Source organism: Hermetia illucens, chromosome 2, assembly GCF_905115235.1.
Source record: "Hermetia illucens chromosome 2, iHerIll2.2.curated.20191125, whole genome shotgun sequence".
Taxonomy (NCBI): Eukaryota; Metazoa; Arthropoda; class Insecta; order Diptera; family Stratiomyidae; genus Hermetia; species Hermetia illucens.
This window is the reverse complement of record NC_051850.1, coordinates 14,916,430-14,934,085: the sequence shown is the minus strand read 5'-3', so window position 1 is coordinate 14,934,085 and position 17,656 is coordinate 14,916,430. Positions and strand designations below refer to the sequence as shown.

Sequence of the window (17,656 nt, the reverse complement as noted above, 5' to 3'; positions counted from 1 at the left end):
TACGAATGTGGATAGTCCCCGCCAAGTGCTACAGGTATCTGGACTATAGACACGCGTCACTAGCTTGCAAAAGACCGAACAGAAGGACAGCATGCCGGAGATGCGGCCAAGTAGAGCATCAAGCGAAGACCTGCAATGAAAGCGAAATTTGCATTCCTTACATGGATCGTGGCGCGTCTGGTAAGAATGTCGCACACACTGCGGGCTCCGGACGGTGCCCAATCTTTAGCGCGGAATTGGAAAGGGCTAGGGTGCGAATGACATGATTCGCATTTTACAAATTAACATGCACCGAAGTGCAACCGCTCACCAATTGCTAGCACAGTTCGCTGCGGAAGTAAATGCTGATCTAGTGCTAATTAGCGAGCAATACCAAAGCAGTGACCCGGTTTCATGGCATCTCGACTTATCAGGCACCGCTGCCATCTGGGTTCGGGACAACGTTCGACTTCGTGTTCTTGCCGAAGGAACGGGTTTGTTTGGATTCGGTGTTCAGGGGGGAGGGGGGGTTGTCCAGGACCCTGCACACTTCAATGACCATTCTGAAGAATTTAAGTATCTTGGATCGATGCTCTCAACTACTGGTGAACTGCGCCGTGAAACTGTCTCACGCCTCAGTGGTAGCCAGACTATGTGGCAGTCTACAACTGACGTTCTTAAGGTTCAATTCATCAACGCTCGGCTTGAATGTGGATACTATGGCATCGTCGTTCACTCTGTCGCCCTCTACAATTCTGATTACTGGTCGCTATCAAAAGCAATGCACACCGTCTCATAGTAATGGGAGTCGAAGATTTTGCGTTATATGACATATACCCTATGATCCCGTCCAAGGACATCTGCGGTCGACATGGGATTGCACTCATTGTACGACAATTGGCCTAAAACTCACTAGCTAAGAATGACCGAATCAACGGAGCCTGGATACGCTAAATCATGATTTGATAACCTCTCGACCTCGAATCCGATCTTGACAAGCTGACCTTGATACTGAATGAGATAATACGAAGTTAGTTACCCTAGCTTTCGACAGCAAGAGCTCTATCACAAATGAGTTTGCTTCCTAGAATACCCTGCTTGGGGTTTGACCCAGCATCAATTTTGAAGGAGAAGTTTCCTGTAAATAAAAGTTTTGAGCAGGTGGAAGCTGGCACCTTAGGTCTTGATGTTACAAAAAATTCTAATTGAATGTATGGATACAATATTTCTCTTTCATTATATTCACGGTTTTCTGTTTTTCAATAATAATAATAATACGACAAAAATGACTAAATCATAAATCACCATAACCTGGCATGAATATGCGCCAAGACTTGATATCAAAGCGCAGCCAGATAAATAAATATTAAATCATCGTGAGTTCTATAAATAATATTAGCATTAGCGCCGGCTTTTTGCGATTCTTCATAACAAACAGCTTTCTATCGTGCATGCTCCTCCATTGCCAAAAAATATTGACAATAATTCTTGCTGGAGTTTAGGTGTGGGCACTGTGCTTATAAAAGACGCTTATCAATCGAATATAATGATTATAAAGGTAATGCCAATCGCTGATCAAGTATACTAATTCGGAGCATGCCCCATATAGGTATCTTTGTTTCTTTTGCATGAGCACCACCCAAGGAAGGAAACTATTTCATATAGCATAGAATCTTTTCCTAAACGTCATCTTCCGTGGTGTCTATCGATTAAATGAAATAATAGATTGTTTTTATTAATTTATTTATAATTAGATTGTTTTTGCTTAATACACTAGCAAAAAAGCCAAAACAGTCTAATTATTTCAAAAAATCTTTTGTTATTCCTTCCGACTTTTCACCTATAAATTTATTGTTTTTGTTCCCGGCAAAAGCTTATTTCTATGTTGGTCATAGCTTTCTGCTGGGTTTAATCGATGATAGCTCCCGAAGCCATCATCATATTGTGGCCTTTTTTCCGTACAGACACGTGGGAAATCTTAGAAAGACGCGTCCGCTCCAGCTTCGTCGCAGAAACGACAAAACTGGAGCTAGCGCGTGTAAGATTCACACCCACTAAAATCCACCCCCTGGTCTCCTCAGCCCCAACTCCACGGGACCACCATTTAGGTATTACTTCTCGGGGTGAATTTCCCTTTAGGCACTCACGATTCTCGTCCTTTGAAATTCCCTCCTCCTTCCTTCCTTCTTTCCCCAGCTCATTCTGTATTTATACAATTACGGAGGAAAGCGTAAGCCAGTTTCCCTTTCACCTCAGTATCTCCGCAACTATACTCTCCGGGCTCACGTTCCATCCCAGCGTTTGGTCCCTTCTCTTCATCGCAAACGTTGGGCAGTTAACTATCTCATCATCTGCATCCTCCGGTGTGCCACTGCATGCAGGAAAATTCGGAGAAACGTTCACATCCTCTGGGTGCTTTGCTGTACCAACTACAACCAGGTCACCAACAAAACATATAATCGTAGCCTCCTCTGGGAGGAGGAGCATAAGCACTCCATTCTACACCACCTTTCACAGCAAGGGACCCAGTACCGAGCCTTGTAATACCCCCCGCTCTGGCGATGTCCTCTTTAGGACCCTCATCCATCCCATACCTCTGGGAGGTAGTTCTCGACCAGATTCGCCAAATATCCACCTATGTCAGTCAGCGCGCATTCAATCTGGCCACAATTGATGGAATTGAATGCGTTTTTGATATCCAGTGCCACCACGGCACAGCAATCATCCGAATTCAGTGCGTTATTTGCCTGATTCATGACCACGCTTTTTGCATCTTCCTTAGAGCGGGCACGTTGAAACCCGTACTAGCGCTGCAACAGCCATCACCACTTCCGATGATGGGTAGGAGTCTGTTATATATGACTATCTCCATCATCTTTCCCACTGTATCCAACAGGCAGATCGGACAATACGATTCTGGCTTTACATGTGGCTCATTGGGTTTGAGAAGCAGCACCAACTTTTTGGGCAACGGGGATTACCCCCGCGGTCAGCATCACGACCAGTTCTGAGACAGTGCGATAAATAGACACCACTCACAAACTTCCCCGCCTCTGGACTTGGGCAAGGAGCTTACAATGCACCTCCTTGTCAAGGACATATCTCCGCGCTACAGAGCAAAACAGACTGGTTTGCTCCCATAAGAAGAATTCTCCTGTTAGCTATAGGGCCTCCAACATTAGCCATTTGCCGACTCAAATACCGAGACTCCAGCTGCAGCTCTGCCCACTGCTACTTTGATTTGCATATCTTAAAGTCGAGCATTAAACCAAATACCTTGGTTTAATGCTCGACTCGCCAACTCAATACAGCATAGTCGGCCATTGGAGGAACATTGCTGCCAGCCGCGAGGTTTGCTCTTGAACGCGTTTAAAACTGCGAGCCTGATTCTTGCCGCGATTTCCAGGATCCATTCCATTTCTTCGAACGCCGTCCCGAACCCAGATGGCAGCGCCACCAGATAAGTCGAGATGCTATGAAACCGGGTCGCTGTTCCAGTATTGCCGCTCACACCTCAGCAGCGAAATGCGCTAGCAGCTCGTGAGCGGTTGCACTCCGGTGCATGTTAATTTATAGGATGCAGATCATAACCTTTTCTAGTTCCGTCCTAAATAACCGCTAGTGTACGCAACGCGTTCACCAAACGAGCCATCATCTATGCAGAGAACGCAATTTTTGCTTTCCTTCCCGGTCTTCGCTTGGTGACCTATCTCACCGCATGTGTGGCATGCTTCCCTCCTGTCAGGTTTCTTGTAAGTTACTGACGTGTGTCCACAGTCCACACACTTGTAGCATTGTATCCGCATTCGTATCCTACATACTACTAATTCAATTTTGATTTTCCCGTTGTTACAGAGTTTCCTCGCAACCACAACTAGTTTTTGGCCTCAAGCATTGACAGAAGTGAAAACACTTCTGCTCAATTGTTTTAGGGCTTTATCTTGTAGCGAATTTCGCTGAGGGCTTCCGCAAATGTCTTACTTTCTGTCGACTTAATGACTAGACCCGACCGTCTACTACTTAGTTTCTTCGACTTTTCTGTTACTGGTTTTCGGAATGTAGTTATCTCGTCTTTGGACAGACGGGTCTCAGGCGGCGTAGCTAGATCTTTCCTCTTCTCCTTCTTTGCCTTCCTTTTTTGGATACTGGAAACTACTTGTGTTTTCGGCAGGAAGTACGGCTCCTCTTCTTCCTTCCGTGATATTTCGCACATTTTTTTTAGTTTTGTTATATTTGTCCTCCATGCAAATTTCAGCTTTGTTAGTGATGCCATCCTAACCTGGGGCCTTATTGCCACTGATCCTACCACAAATTTCCCATAGGTCCTCCCCAGTAACTGGAGGTACTACGCACTCATTAACCTGGGCCAGTGTTTGTCTTGAGTGATTTTCGTGGTGAGGAAACAGAGTGGTAACAATTTCATCTGGAGTGATCTTCGCAGTGCTTTCATTGCCACTCACCCCAATGGTTTAAATACTACATGTCGGCATCTTCGTACAACTGTTTGAAGCAGTGCCTTTTACTTTTGCGAATCACCTCCTTTAAGCAGCCTTACAGTTGTCTATGTGTGTCCTCTAGATAGCCGCAACTGGGTTTTCTCCTACGCCTTGGAAAAGCCTTCTCGCCCGTAAACACGTAGCCCGCAAACTTGCTATTTCGCTGTTCCACCAGTAGTTGGGCTGGTTACAGTGACCTTCTGGGAATAGAGGCATTGCATATTTTTGTCACCAATTTAATAATCTGAGTGACTTTTTGTATAACTGTACTAATCAGGAATACACAAGGCTCAAATGCCGCAGAGAGCGTGTCTCGCTCGAAAGCTTTCGCGCTTTTTGGGGTCGATTCGCCCTTGATCTCTATGCAGATTGCCTGGTGGTCGCTATGTGTGAAGTCCTCCCTAACTTGCCAAGCAAGTTTTCTGAATAAAGTGGCGCTCACGTATGTCAGATCCACTATAGACCACAGGCTCCTTCCTTTGAAAGTGTATTAGGTGCCAAAATTCGCGAGTACCACGTCTAACTCCGCGAATGCTTCGAGCAGAATATACCCTCCCATATTCGTTGTTCGGCTACCCCATTCAAAAACCCATGCGTTCAAATCACCTGCTATGATTATCGGGCAACGTCCTTTTGCATCGAAAACCAAAGCGCTCAGCATTTGCTTATACTCGTCAAGTGTAGCGCTGGGGTTTTTGGGGTGTTCCATTATTTTCTGGAAGGCTTGCTCTCTGCAAGCCAATAGCGTTGCTTGGCCCGTTTGTTCCTTGACCCAAGTGCCACCACCGTGATTTCGGAATGGCTCCCATGACCACAGTGGTATGTTTCTCGCGAATGGTTTGCAGGAGTACCTCACTGGCACCTGCTGCTGGCTACAATGTGCCGATGGTTCACCCCTTACTTTTCTTTGCTCAGTAGACAATTTGGGTCTGTCCCACAGTTCTTGCATGCGTGGCCCTGCGCTCCCCATGTCCGGTATTGCTTCGACCTGTCATCAACACTGTAACATGCCTTCGCAATGTGACTGAAGCCAAGGCATCAAAACCAACGTTTCAGCGCCATCTGCTCTCTAAGATGACACATAACCAACCCTATTGTTACTCTCTCCGCTTCCAACTATTTGAGAGCTGCCTCCGCTGATAGACTGATGATGGTGTTGACAACAACTGGGAGATGGTTTTTATTTCTATCCTTGACTGCAGATAACATTAGTAGGTTTATTCGCCTTTGTAATATACTAAAAGCAAATATGACCCCATAAAACGGCACAGTTAGTATGTTATGTATACGTCAAATCTTGGCGTCATGCCACCCATAAAATTGACTCCTGGCACGTACTAAGCATAGTACTCAAAAAATTTTCCATCATAATAAAATTCTATTCTGTTAGTGGTACGTCATCCAATCCAAACATTAAATCTAAATGACCCACTGAACCTACACGTTGATCGTAACTTTAATTATTTTTGAACATAGTGCGATAGGTGTACCGAGAGCTTTTGCAATTTGTATTCAAATTTGACAAGTTCACATGCCACCAGTGATATTTTCAGACCCACTGAATAAATATAATTCACATAAGTCAGTAATAAAAATAACCCAAATTTTCATTTTCTAGAATATGCCAACACCTGTTGAAGAGTTTGTTCAAAAAGCCGATAAACTTTTGGCCGCCAGAAAAGCTAATCCACACGTACTAGATGCCATGGGACAGACATTAAACATAGCCTGGGAAGATATATTGAAATTATTACATGATCGAAAGCACTTGCTCGATTTATGTGCGAATTTCCACGAGAAAATGGGGGCCTGTCGCGGAAAAATGGCATCTCTAGAAGTAGCATGTAAGGATACGATGATCCCGATCGAAATCGAGGCTGTACAAGAATTTTTAAATGTATTCAAGCAGCTCAGAATTGACGTTCTGACAGCAGTAATGTCTGCCCTGAAAGATGGTAATGAATTATTGGCGCGGCTCCAAGATATGGCACAATCTGGCACATTAGATTCGCGACCAGATCATGTCAGAAAAGATGCAATGCGTGCTATCAATCAAGTTCAACAATGGCTTGAAGAGTTGCATGACAGACGAAATTCGTTGGAGGCTGCATGGACCACAAGAAAGACACAACTTGAGCAATGTTTGGCACTCGCAATTTTAGCTAAAGATCTCGATGAATTGGAGGCGGCACTGATAAACCAGAGGAACATGGTCTCTGGAGTATATAGTTTAGGCGAATGCGAACACACATCTAATCAATACCTGCGAGAATATATCGGTTACAAACAAGATGCCTTGCTTCTTCGAGACAAAGGAGTGAAAATTACTCGCGCTACGGAAAAGCTGGTCGCAGGGGGTTGTTTCGCAGGAGATGAAGCATGTTCGCGAGCTTATGCAGTCCTTAGCAGTTGTACAGAACACTTAGAGCAAGTTGACCAGAGAGAGCACTGGCTGCATCAGTCAAAAGATTTCTTCGGAAAAGCCGAGAAGACACTCAGCGTTCTGGAGCGCCTGGAAATCGACCTGTCCACACTCAACATTGCATCTGATTCTCCAGAAGCGTTCGCCATGTATGCGAAAATTCTTAATGATCTGAAAGTACTGACTGAAGAGCCCCTCCGATTGGGATACGCAATATTAGATGAAGTTGGACGTACCAAGCCCGAAACACAAGGCGTCAAAAGAGTCCTGGATGAGATTGAAAATAGAAAGATTTATCTGGAAAAGATATGTTCGGCCAGTACTGAACAGCAAGTAATGGTTACACAAGCTTTAACTGAATTTATGGAAGAATACAATCAACTCCTTTCGTGGTTGGTGTCTATTGCCGAAGCATTCCTGCAGTCAAACAATTCACTTGGGAAGACACTGGATCAAAGTAGGAGCTTCTTGCATCTTCACCACAAGCTGATGCAGGATTTAGAGGTATGTGATGTATTTAGATTTCTTGGATATGTAAAAGTGAATTGGACCGCCAGCAACCAGCAAGTAGGTTCTGTAATGAGCTCTTCCTAAAAACGAACCAATCAAATTATAGGGGTTTCACCATTACAAGACAAAAAGGGAGTCAAAATTTCTTATAATGCACCAATTCCGTACTAAAACTATCACTTTACATAAATTGGAACAATTTATCTGAATGAATTCTAAAAAAAATCAAAAATCTTCAATTCACTTTTGCATTATCCTTTTTCATCCTAACTTCTTTGTTCTAAATCAAATTCTTTTCCATTTTAGCGTAAAGGAGAAGAAATCAACATGCTTCTAACGAAAATTAAAAAATTCCTGAATTCATTGGATGCCAAGCAGCGATACGATGTCGACACCAAGGTTGAATCCTTACAAAAACACTGGATAGAGATAAAAGATTATGTTTTCAAACGATACGATTTGGTATCAATTTACATAGAATTCTTGGAAAAGGCTGAAAAACTCTCAGAAATGTTTGAATACGTCGAAAAGAAATTGAAAGAAACACCAGAGGAACAAAAACTGACACAACTCGAAAGCGTATGGGGTGATATTAAAGGAGCTTATGGAAATCTAAAGGCAATTGGCCTAAGATTTTTGAATGTAAAAGTAAGTACATTTGTGTTATACTATATATTAGTTGTGTACTGCAGGGATTCGCAGAGTATGGAGAGATAACGCATATTACCTAAATATTCTTGAAGGAAGTGTCAGGTGAAGCCATCCCCTTAGAAAACACCGCACTGTAATCCTTTTGATTTGACTTCAATAGACTTCAATAAACTTCTAGCATGTGAAGGATCCAAATGATTAACAGCGCTTCGATTCCACGCTGTCTTGACGCATCACAAATTTACGCGAATAAGGTAGTCTTGTATCTATGGAACGAGTTAAATGCACATTTCACTCGCTCCAGTAAGACTACTTTACATGCCTGATTCCAGTCTCTCGGTAGAGAGCTCTACGCACCGGTCGGTCCCCAGATGAGATTTTGGATGCTACCTATGAGAGGCATTGATGCGAATGGTTTACCGTTTCTTCATCGCTTCCTGTGTACCTCCCGCTCTGTAAAATTATATAACCCCCCCCCCCCCCCTCTCCCAGTTCTTTGGCAAGGATGCACTTTAGCTTTGAGTTCGCCTGACGGGAGCTAGTCTCTTCGCAAAAGCGTCCCCATGATGATGGTTTAGCTGATCTTATGCTCTCCATAGAGCCTTCCTGTAGCTCTTTATAGCGATTCCAGTCAGCATGATTGACGAACATCCTTGTCGTTCTCTTCTGTCCTGCCAAATCCGAGTCCCACCATGGTTTAAAGACGAATCCTGTACTGGACGGAATTTTTGACGAATTGCCCTCCAAGGATATCAGAGTATTATTGGGAGAGTTCAACGCTAAAGTTTACAACGAACTGTTCCATAGGGGCATAACAACAGGGTAGAATTTCCATAATGAAAGAAACGATAATGGCCAAAGACTCATCGGTTTCACCAGCAGCAAAAATTTAGTCGTAAGTCTCCTTGCTCCCCCCATTATAATTATTCTGTTAAGGGAAGTTGCACTACATCCTTAAAGAACTATTGGGCCCATTTTACAGGTTATAGTGTACCAATTAACTATAGAATGTCAAGCAAGCCTATAACCGTTAGGAATTTTAATATATTCCCTACTTCCAAGTATTTGAACTTTGCATATGGTTTCAAGTATCCTCCCAGGTGCCTCGGCTTACATTGCATAAGTGCGGACACTGCACCCGAATGTGCATGGAGGTTTCGTCACAGTCCACACAGCACCTGCAGGAAGTATCAGTAGTAACAGCCCCTTATGAACTTATGTTCCCCAATAAGCACCCGTCATTGCCGTATTCCTGGTAGATTCGCGTGGTATAGTTCCCTCAGTCGTTCCTCTTCATTTTTTAATTTCATAGCCATGAACTCGTTTCCGACTCCATGGAAGCGTCCCTGCTCCCTTCCTGGCCAGTTCGCTCGCTGCCTCATTGCCTTCCAACCCAACATGGCCTGGAACCCAAAGTAGTCAGACCTTATTGAGGCAACCAAAAGTATTCAGTCTCTCAAGGCATTCCCATACTGGTTTAGAGTACACCTGGTTGGACCTAAGTGTCTTTATCGTCGTTTGGTTGTCGGTCGGAATAGTAATGTTCTGCCCCTGTCGTTCCCTTCGAGGTTAAAGGAGGCACATCTGTCCATGGGGTATATTTCCACCTGGACTAGAATATTCCAGTACTTACTTATTCGTTTCAAGTATATTTTGCTCGGACCAATGACCCCGACACCCGCTCGCTCTGCTGAGAGGGACCCATCAGTGTACCAAGTCATCAGTTGCCTTTTTAAGCCATTTTTAAGTCATAGCCACGCTCTCCCAGTTTGCCTTGTTACTCTAACGTGATTCAAATTTCTAATTGAAGTGAAACCTCGTTATCATGTTATTCTTTGGTATCAATAATTCGGAGTACCACCTAGAAAGAATAGCAAACAGCTCCCCACCTCACTGATGCTCCCGGCCATCCTGAAGATCACCCTCTTCGCTTGCATCTGTGTATGCAGATGGAGAGAAGTTAATCCCAGAAGGATCTTCAGGGATGCCGTTAGGTATGTCCTCATTGATACACACGCAAGTCAGTTTTTTGAGTTTTTGTAACTCCTTGGCTTCCTACATCGTCGCGGATATTCTTGCCAATGCTTCGTGCGAAGGCAGTGCCCGAGCAGGTCGAGTCAGCCACGAGTGAATTGAATCTTTTTCTTCTTTTCTTTTTCTTCAGCTTTTGTCCCCTTCATAAGCGCGGTTAGCTCATCGTGATCGGTTTTGCCATTTTATTTTATCAAATGCCTGATCTGGATGCAATCGCGAGGCTTTTAGATTCCAATCCATCGTATCAAGCCACCGTTGTTTCGGCCGGCCTTTTGGTCGTTCACCATCGACTTGGAAAGGCTTGCTAGTATGAAGAGCATTGCATTCGTCCACCTAAAGCCCTACTCTCGAAGGATGGAAACGAAAAACAAGAAATCCAAAGGCGAATTACTGTTGCTCATAAAGATTTTATGAAGTCCTTCCCACAATGTGATCGAGAAAATTATACAGACGCAATAAACTACGCATCTACAAGATATTAATTCGTCCCGTGCTGAAATATGGATGCGAACGCGGACTTCAACGTGAATATCGTAAATTCGGAGATACCTAGCGAATCAGACACAATCATGAATTGTATGAATTATTTGACGACCCACCAGCATCGACACTAGTCAAAATTCGGAAATTGCAATGAGCTGGATCCCGAAACGAGCGCTGGAAGGCAGAGCCGATGGTAGCCGACCAAAAGGGAAGCCAAGAAAACATTGGGAGGATTTAGTGGACGCAGATGCAGATCAATTCCAAGGTTTTCTAGCTGGAGGACGCGGTCTTTGGATCAGGATAATTGGAGGCGATGCATCTGGGGGGCCCAAGCTCGATTTGGACTGTAGAGCCATCAAACATCATGAGTTATGTACTCAAGCACTTCGCCTTCATCTGCGAAGGAATGACGGTTACAGCTTTAGAGAGCTGTAACATCAAAATGCTATTACAAATAATTAGCCATAGGAAAAGGGTCAAGGACAGATGCTTGTGGGATCCCACAGCTTGTCGGACAAATTTTTGGTCCATAATCCAAATCGTACCCACCAAGTACCTAGAAGCGATTAATTTGGCTAAAGCTTCAATTATTTTACTCCATCTCGCAGAGAATTGTAATCTTCTTTTCGATACCGTCCTCATTCCAGTAGATTTGGGATTTCGGAATGCAAATGCCTACCTCAGATACCATCCTCCTTTTCAGCGATCGATATACATAAACCGATATGGCTATTAAAGCATATAGGCCTATATGACAAAGGATCGCCAAGGGGCTTATTTGGCTTCAAAATTAGCATTAGTTCCCACTTTGCAGAGAAAACCCTTTCTTTCAAGCCCCCCATAACTGTTCGGAATGGCACTTAAGCATACGTCTTTATTTACGATGATCTTCTTCGTGGCCTCAAAGATTTCTTGGATGTTATATTATAAATTTCGTTGGGGGATACCTTAAAATAGAAAAAAAAGTAGTTATTTATTACAAATCTGGGTTAAATTTCGTTCTTTTCGAGCCATTGAAACTATATCGATCATTCAGAATAGTTTGCTCACAGGCTTTTTTGCAACCACGTCCTTCAGTTATTCAGAATCAAAGGAGACCATCTGCCATTCGCGCCAATTGAGTAATCTCACCCCCTTATCTGTTTCCCTTGGATTGTACCTTTTATTCTATAGCTAGGGATGTTTTCTCGTTTATGCGTAGCCCGTTGCGAATACTTCGTCATACCATATAGTTGGTATCTCAGCATTGCACCGTATGACATTCTAGGTTTTAACTTACTAGTGTCAGAGTTTTTGGCATTTTGCGATTTATCTAAGAATGTCCACAACATATGGTCAGATAATAACATTTGTTAATATTTCACGCTCCTTCATATGTAAATATTATTCTCCCTGTAGGGAAGGTATCAGTGACTGCTCCAAGGAGTCCAATTGGCGCTATGGTGCGCAGTTTTGATCACATAAAATTCCTAAAACGGTGACTGCTGTTATAAGAGCAAAGAGACAGAGTCCAGCCGTCTCAGATCTTCAGAGCCAGTCCGTATCATTCACGAAGGAAAGCAGCCTCCCACCCTGCAGTTAGAAATCTCTCTGAAGTGTCCAAAGAATTTTTCACCCAGTGTTCGTAGCCTCACTCTAGCTAGAGCTGGACAATCGCAGTGGAAGTGCCTGAGGGTTTCCGCCTCTTCTCCGAAGCTTCGCCAGTGTGAATGTTATAAGCGGGCCAAATCCCTCTTGACTTGGCACGGGTACTGAGTCTTCGCCATCTGAAGTCCGTGGCTGCTAAGTACTGCGAGTAGATTCTGCCCTTGACAGTCGCCAACAGGACATAGACTGTACCCGGCTATGGACTGCCAAGAGCAATGTTCCGCCTGGCCAATCCGTTAGCCCGTTCATTTCCCTCTATGTTTCTATGACCGGGAGGACAAAGAAGGGTGACCTTGGGCGTGTCACCCAGACAGCGCGATTCTACACTACCCCACCAGCCTAAAGGATGTCGTGGCTGAGTACAAGGTCTTAATGGCCGCTGGGCTCTCGATCAGAATGGCTATGTTACGCTTGGGGTTCGGATCATCCCCCAGTCGTCGACAGACTTTCAATATCACCAGTATTTCCGCATGGAATACCCTAGAGAAACCTGTCCCCTTTGTCCTGATTGGAAAATGCACAACAAAGTTTTTCGTGATGTTCAGCTTGCGTGTGGTATATTCCGTAGGGAACGCCCATATTTCCCGAGGTGCTTCGTCTAGGATCTTACTATGGGTGTAGGACTTCGCTCTCCAGCATCCGAACTCATGTAATCTGACGGCACTGCACGCTACAACTTATTTAATGTGGAGGTCTAGGGAGATGATATTCACGAGTACATTGAGAACATCTGCCCGGCAGGACTGCGTAAGGCCGGTAGCACCTGCACAAGCGGTTCTTTGAATCCTATTAATATTTAGAGATGTCTAGATCCGTCTTATGTTTTGCGAATTATAAAAAGGATCGTATGCCACCTGCGAACCGCTTCGGTCACGCTACTCCCAGGCAGAGGTCGAGCAGCGTCTGACGAGTTATCTTTGCCCTGGTACGAAACGGTAAGCCGTTTTCGTCCCTCTTTTCCTAGTATTTGAACACTTATTTGGTCTGATATAATAAAGTTAGGATGTTCTTCATCATTTTAAGTAATTCCTTAGTACATGAATTAATTCCTCAATTACCTTATATAACACAAATTATTAGTGCAATCATTTATGCTGTGTTTACAGTTCTCTCTCTTATAAATATTGAAACTCAACATATTACGGAGACAACATGTTTTTTTTTACTATTAAAAAATTTAAAATTTTCAAAAAAAAATACCCCACTGCTACCGAGTGGGATTATCAAAAGCACATTTCTTATTTATGGTTTTTCCGTAGCTATTTTTACTTAGACCGTCGCAGAATTGTATTTGCCCATCCTATATTTTATCACATGTTTAACCCAAAGAAATTTGTTATTTATTTGACAAATAAATGTGCAACCGGGAATATCGCAAGGACGATTTGCATGAGTTAGCCAAGTTTCGCTTCCTCTGACTAAACATTGAAAAAATAGGTTAGTCATGGAATTTCCGAAATAATAGAATTTAGTATTATTTCAAAAGGACGCGGAAGATAAAACTTAAGGATCTTTAGAACCAGATTTCAGAAATTTACAACTTCAAAATGGTCTTTTGATCCAATAGAGGGCACAATTGCTTCGTCACGTTCAAGTCAAATATTGATAAAATTCATTTTAGAAGTCCAAGCCCAGCGTTCTTTTGTACTCTCTGTGTTAGGAATCCTCCAAAAATATCACTCATTACTTTTTAGTAAGTAAAGGTATCATGGCAGTCACTAAAACAATCTTAAGGAGGCAATCTAATATCTTTTAGGAAATTTTTTAAGAACTTTTCTTTTCATGGAAAGATTTATTTACTACATTATATCTTTCTCACAAAGGGAAGTATACATATTGAAATATAGAAAGACAGAATTTTTAATTTTTTTTCGTCAGGATAGTGCGATAATCCAAAAAAATCATAAAATTTCTCATTACTGGAAACTTAAAAAAAAATCAAAATTGATATTGAAGTATAAGGTTGACGCTAGCCCTACCAAAATCAAAATGGCCGCATTTTGAATTTTTGACCTTTTTGAGATCATCTCATTAGAAAAAGGTTCAAATACGAGTATAAATGAAAATTCATAATTTTGGTACGGACTATCACTATATGCGTATAATAACTTCTCAAAATTTGACCCAAATCAGTCGAAAAGATTTTTGACATTTAGAAAAAAACGCGTTTAGTAGTTCGTAATACATTCTCAAAATAAGCGTTACCCACACATTTACTAAGCTCACAGGTCTAATAGAAAATCCGTTTTTGTAAAAGATACCAGACTATCCCTTAACATAGATTCCTAAATTTCAGGCTCTTTAACAAGGATTCAATCTAATTTGGAGGTTACTTGTAGCGATCTTTTTTCGCGCAAAAGCGTGCTCGGAATGATCGTTTAGCCGATCTTACATTCTTCGTTGAAACTTTTTTGTACTGACTCCAGTCAGCTCTGTCTTCAGACCTCTTCTAATTCCTCTCCTTTTTGTCAAATTTAAGCTCTACAACGACATTCTCCCCTTTTTTAGTGTACTTTTCATTATAGGATTAACCATCTGGAGCGCCCTCCTCAACTCCGGCAATGGATTTAATTCACCTCCCAGGTATCGCGTTTTGACATCATTTAGCCTATCATCCGCGGGGTTCTAAACAGAACAGTTCCGCGTCTTGACTATTGTAGCATACCATATTTGTGCTTTTCGACTGGATGATATCTTTGACGCTCGCCACTCCCCCTGTCACTATACTAGAGAATACCACCGTGATATCGATGATTTTTTACCTGGCTTATTAATGTTCTACTAGAATATACAGAACACCGACAAATTTCCTTATGCCCCAGAGACACTCTATGAGTGGCTTAATCCTTGTAGGGCTGAAGGACTCTCGAAACCACCATCCATGGACGAGGTCTAGCATTTCCTTTGGCATGTCCCCCACTTCTAAGTGAACATCGCATGGTTCTTGGATGTGCCTTGTAAACGTCTTGTATTATTTGATCCGACGGTTGATTAGGACGTTGCCGGCTTTGCGATGCTGACATTCATTTAAGAAATATTACATCTCGCCTACATCTTAGATGATGGTATCCTCATCTGCACATCCTTCTACTACCATTGAGAGCCATTTTTTGGCACCATGACGGCCTCAAGTAATTTTTTCCTCAATACAACTACGGGTCTATCATGATACCCCCTCCCCCTTGGGCTTAACATCGTCCAAATGCTGGTATTTGATGGTATTAAAACTGTTCTGGAGATCAATTTCCCAGAAAGAACACTTATTAAATGAATGCTGCTCGGTAAATATTTTCAGGGCAAGTCGGCGCTCCTTCCCACAGATCGTTCTGCGAGAAGCAGTATTGCCTGAACTTTCCATTAACAAACATCCAGGCAAGTGAGACCTTAGCCATTTCGACTCTTTTTGCCACTAATTAGTTCAGCGTGCTGGGATCATCAGGGCGGATGTTGCTTCGAATTACCTTTACATGTAGAAGTCTCGAACGATGCCTTTACTTCAGCGTTAGTGCAACCCAAAGAGTGTGGTTCAACTAAAGTCGTCGCTTTGCGTTTCTTTTGTCTGGAGACAAATATCGTCTTAGCCATTGATGCAATTTTGGATCCTTAGATCAGTAATGCTGACAGAAAGACCTTTCAGCTCAAGAGGGCCTAAGTCAAATAACAAGAAAATATCTTCTTGGATTCTGGTGGTCATAAACTCCTTTCGTATTGTCAGAATTCTGAGTGTTCAGCGTGTGCGTTATAGAAGTTAACTTTTCATACCATTCGCCAGGTTCTACCATGCTTTCGATTTTTTCAACTCACCAATCTATATACTACTCTGAGGTTGTTTTCCCATCCCAACCGGTGATAATTCCTCTTCACCGTCATGTATTCTGCCACCATTTCTCGAATTCTGCCAAAATATTGATTCCAGGAGGTTTTCAAATATTTTTCCCTTGAATTGCGTAATGTCGTTTCTCACTAAGGCATTCAGCTAGGGTTTCAAAAAACACGCAAATTATTCTCTGCTTGTCTTAAAGAGCTATTAAAAGGGATGGAAATCACTAATGTGAGCAGCTCTTCGGATAGGAACTGACCTCACAACTTCATCTTTTTGCTTTTGAAAATGGTTTACGACTGGTTACTTGAATGAGCACTCGCTCCTCGGAAGCGTTATCGAGGATCACAGCATACTCGCTTTCTCCAACTAAGGAGAGAATTCCGGCGATATACTTGTATGCTGAACATGCTGGACTTAAACGATAGGAAGTAGCAGATCTCTGAAGAATACTCCCCTTCATTTTGTACTATTGAATCCGTTCTTGGGTTTTTGTTTACGGCTGAAGCAATGACTTGGTGATGCCGGAGTTCAACAGATTCTTAACTGTCAGATTCCGTTTCATGTTAACGTGCATCACCATTTTGCAGCACTACGCACTAACGAAAATATTCGATATCAAAGAGAAAGAGATTTTGTCTTAGTGATAAACGTGATATCAAGGTGAGTTCTGACATCTTACCCGGGCATGTCATGGAGTGTCACGATCTTGGTGAACACAGTAACAACGGTCAAAAGCTTGGAGACTTCTATAACTTTCACCGCCTCGTCATCAGCGCCACGTAATTCAAGCCCAAGGTCATGTAGGTCATGAATAACCGGCTACCAACATCAGATCGACCACATGGCGATCAGTAGTAAATGGGAAAATTGCTACTGACATCCATCTCGAAAGGGAGTATCATCTGAGCATGATGCTTCGGGAGTCCATCACTGTAACAAACTACTGCAAGTCTAGGAAAGCATACGCCGCAACAAAACGAATTCCACCATTACGTATTTGCGATTTCGTGCCCATATGTCGTTATGAAAAAACTTGTAAGATGTCGTAAATCTTCCAATGGTCCTGCGAAGAATGTCAACGGCAAGCTTCGGAATCATTTCCCTACGATTGTCAATTGTATAACATCTTCGAAGTTCTATTTCTTGGGAAAGATATGGAAAGCTTGCTATTGCGAAGACATCAGCTAAAATCATTCTGGATCGCATCAAGAAACAGCTCAAAAGCTTGATCGAGGAAAGCAGGCTCGTTTCCCTTCTAATCCGCCTATACCCACCCCGTTAACACACTCAAGAACATTACGAAGCAGTATGGTGAGTTTGAATTTTCGTTACACCTGCTTCTTATCGATTTCGAGAAAGCATTGTGGTCCGCCCTGTCGCTCTCTATGGTTCTAAGTGTTGGCCTACTCTAAAAGACAATGAACGGCGTCTTGCGGTAATGGAGACGAAGATGTTGCGTTGGACTAGTGGCGTGACTCGTTTTGATCCCATCCGAAATGTAGATATCTGCGATCGTTATGGAGTTGCACCGATCGTGGAAAAATTGCAAGAGAGGCGTCTGGCGTGTGGTCATGCAATTCGTGCTGACGAGAACTCACTTGCCAAGATTGG

At 42.9% G+C, this 17,656-nt stretch overlaps 1 protein-coding gene across 1 annotated transcript in view; it reads left to right on the top strand.

Annotated features, from left to right (window-relative positions):
* LOC119647649 (titin-like) overlaps window positions 1-17,656 on the top strand; it is a 448,809-nt gene that overhangs the window by 143,148 nt on the left and 288,005 nt on the right. Inside the window, 2 exon segments of the mRNA XM_038048710.1 lie at window positions 6,094-7,401; window positions 7,714-8,055. Coding sequence (XP_037904638.1) covers window positions 6,094-7,401; window positions 7,714-8,055 — 1,650 coding nt within the window.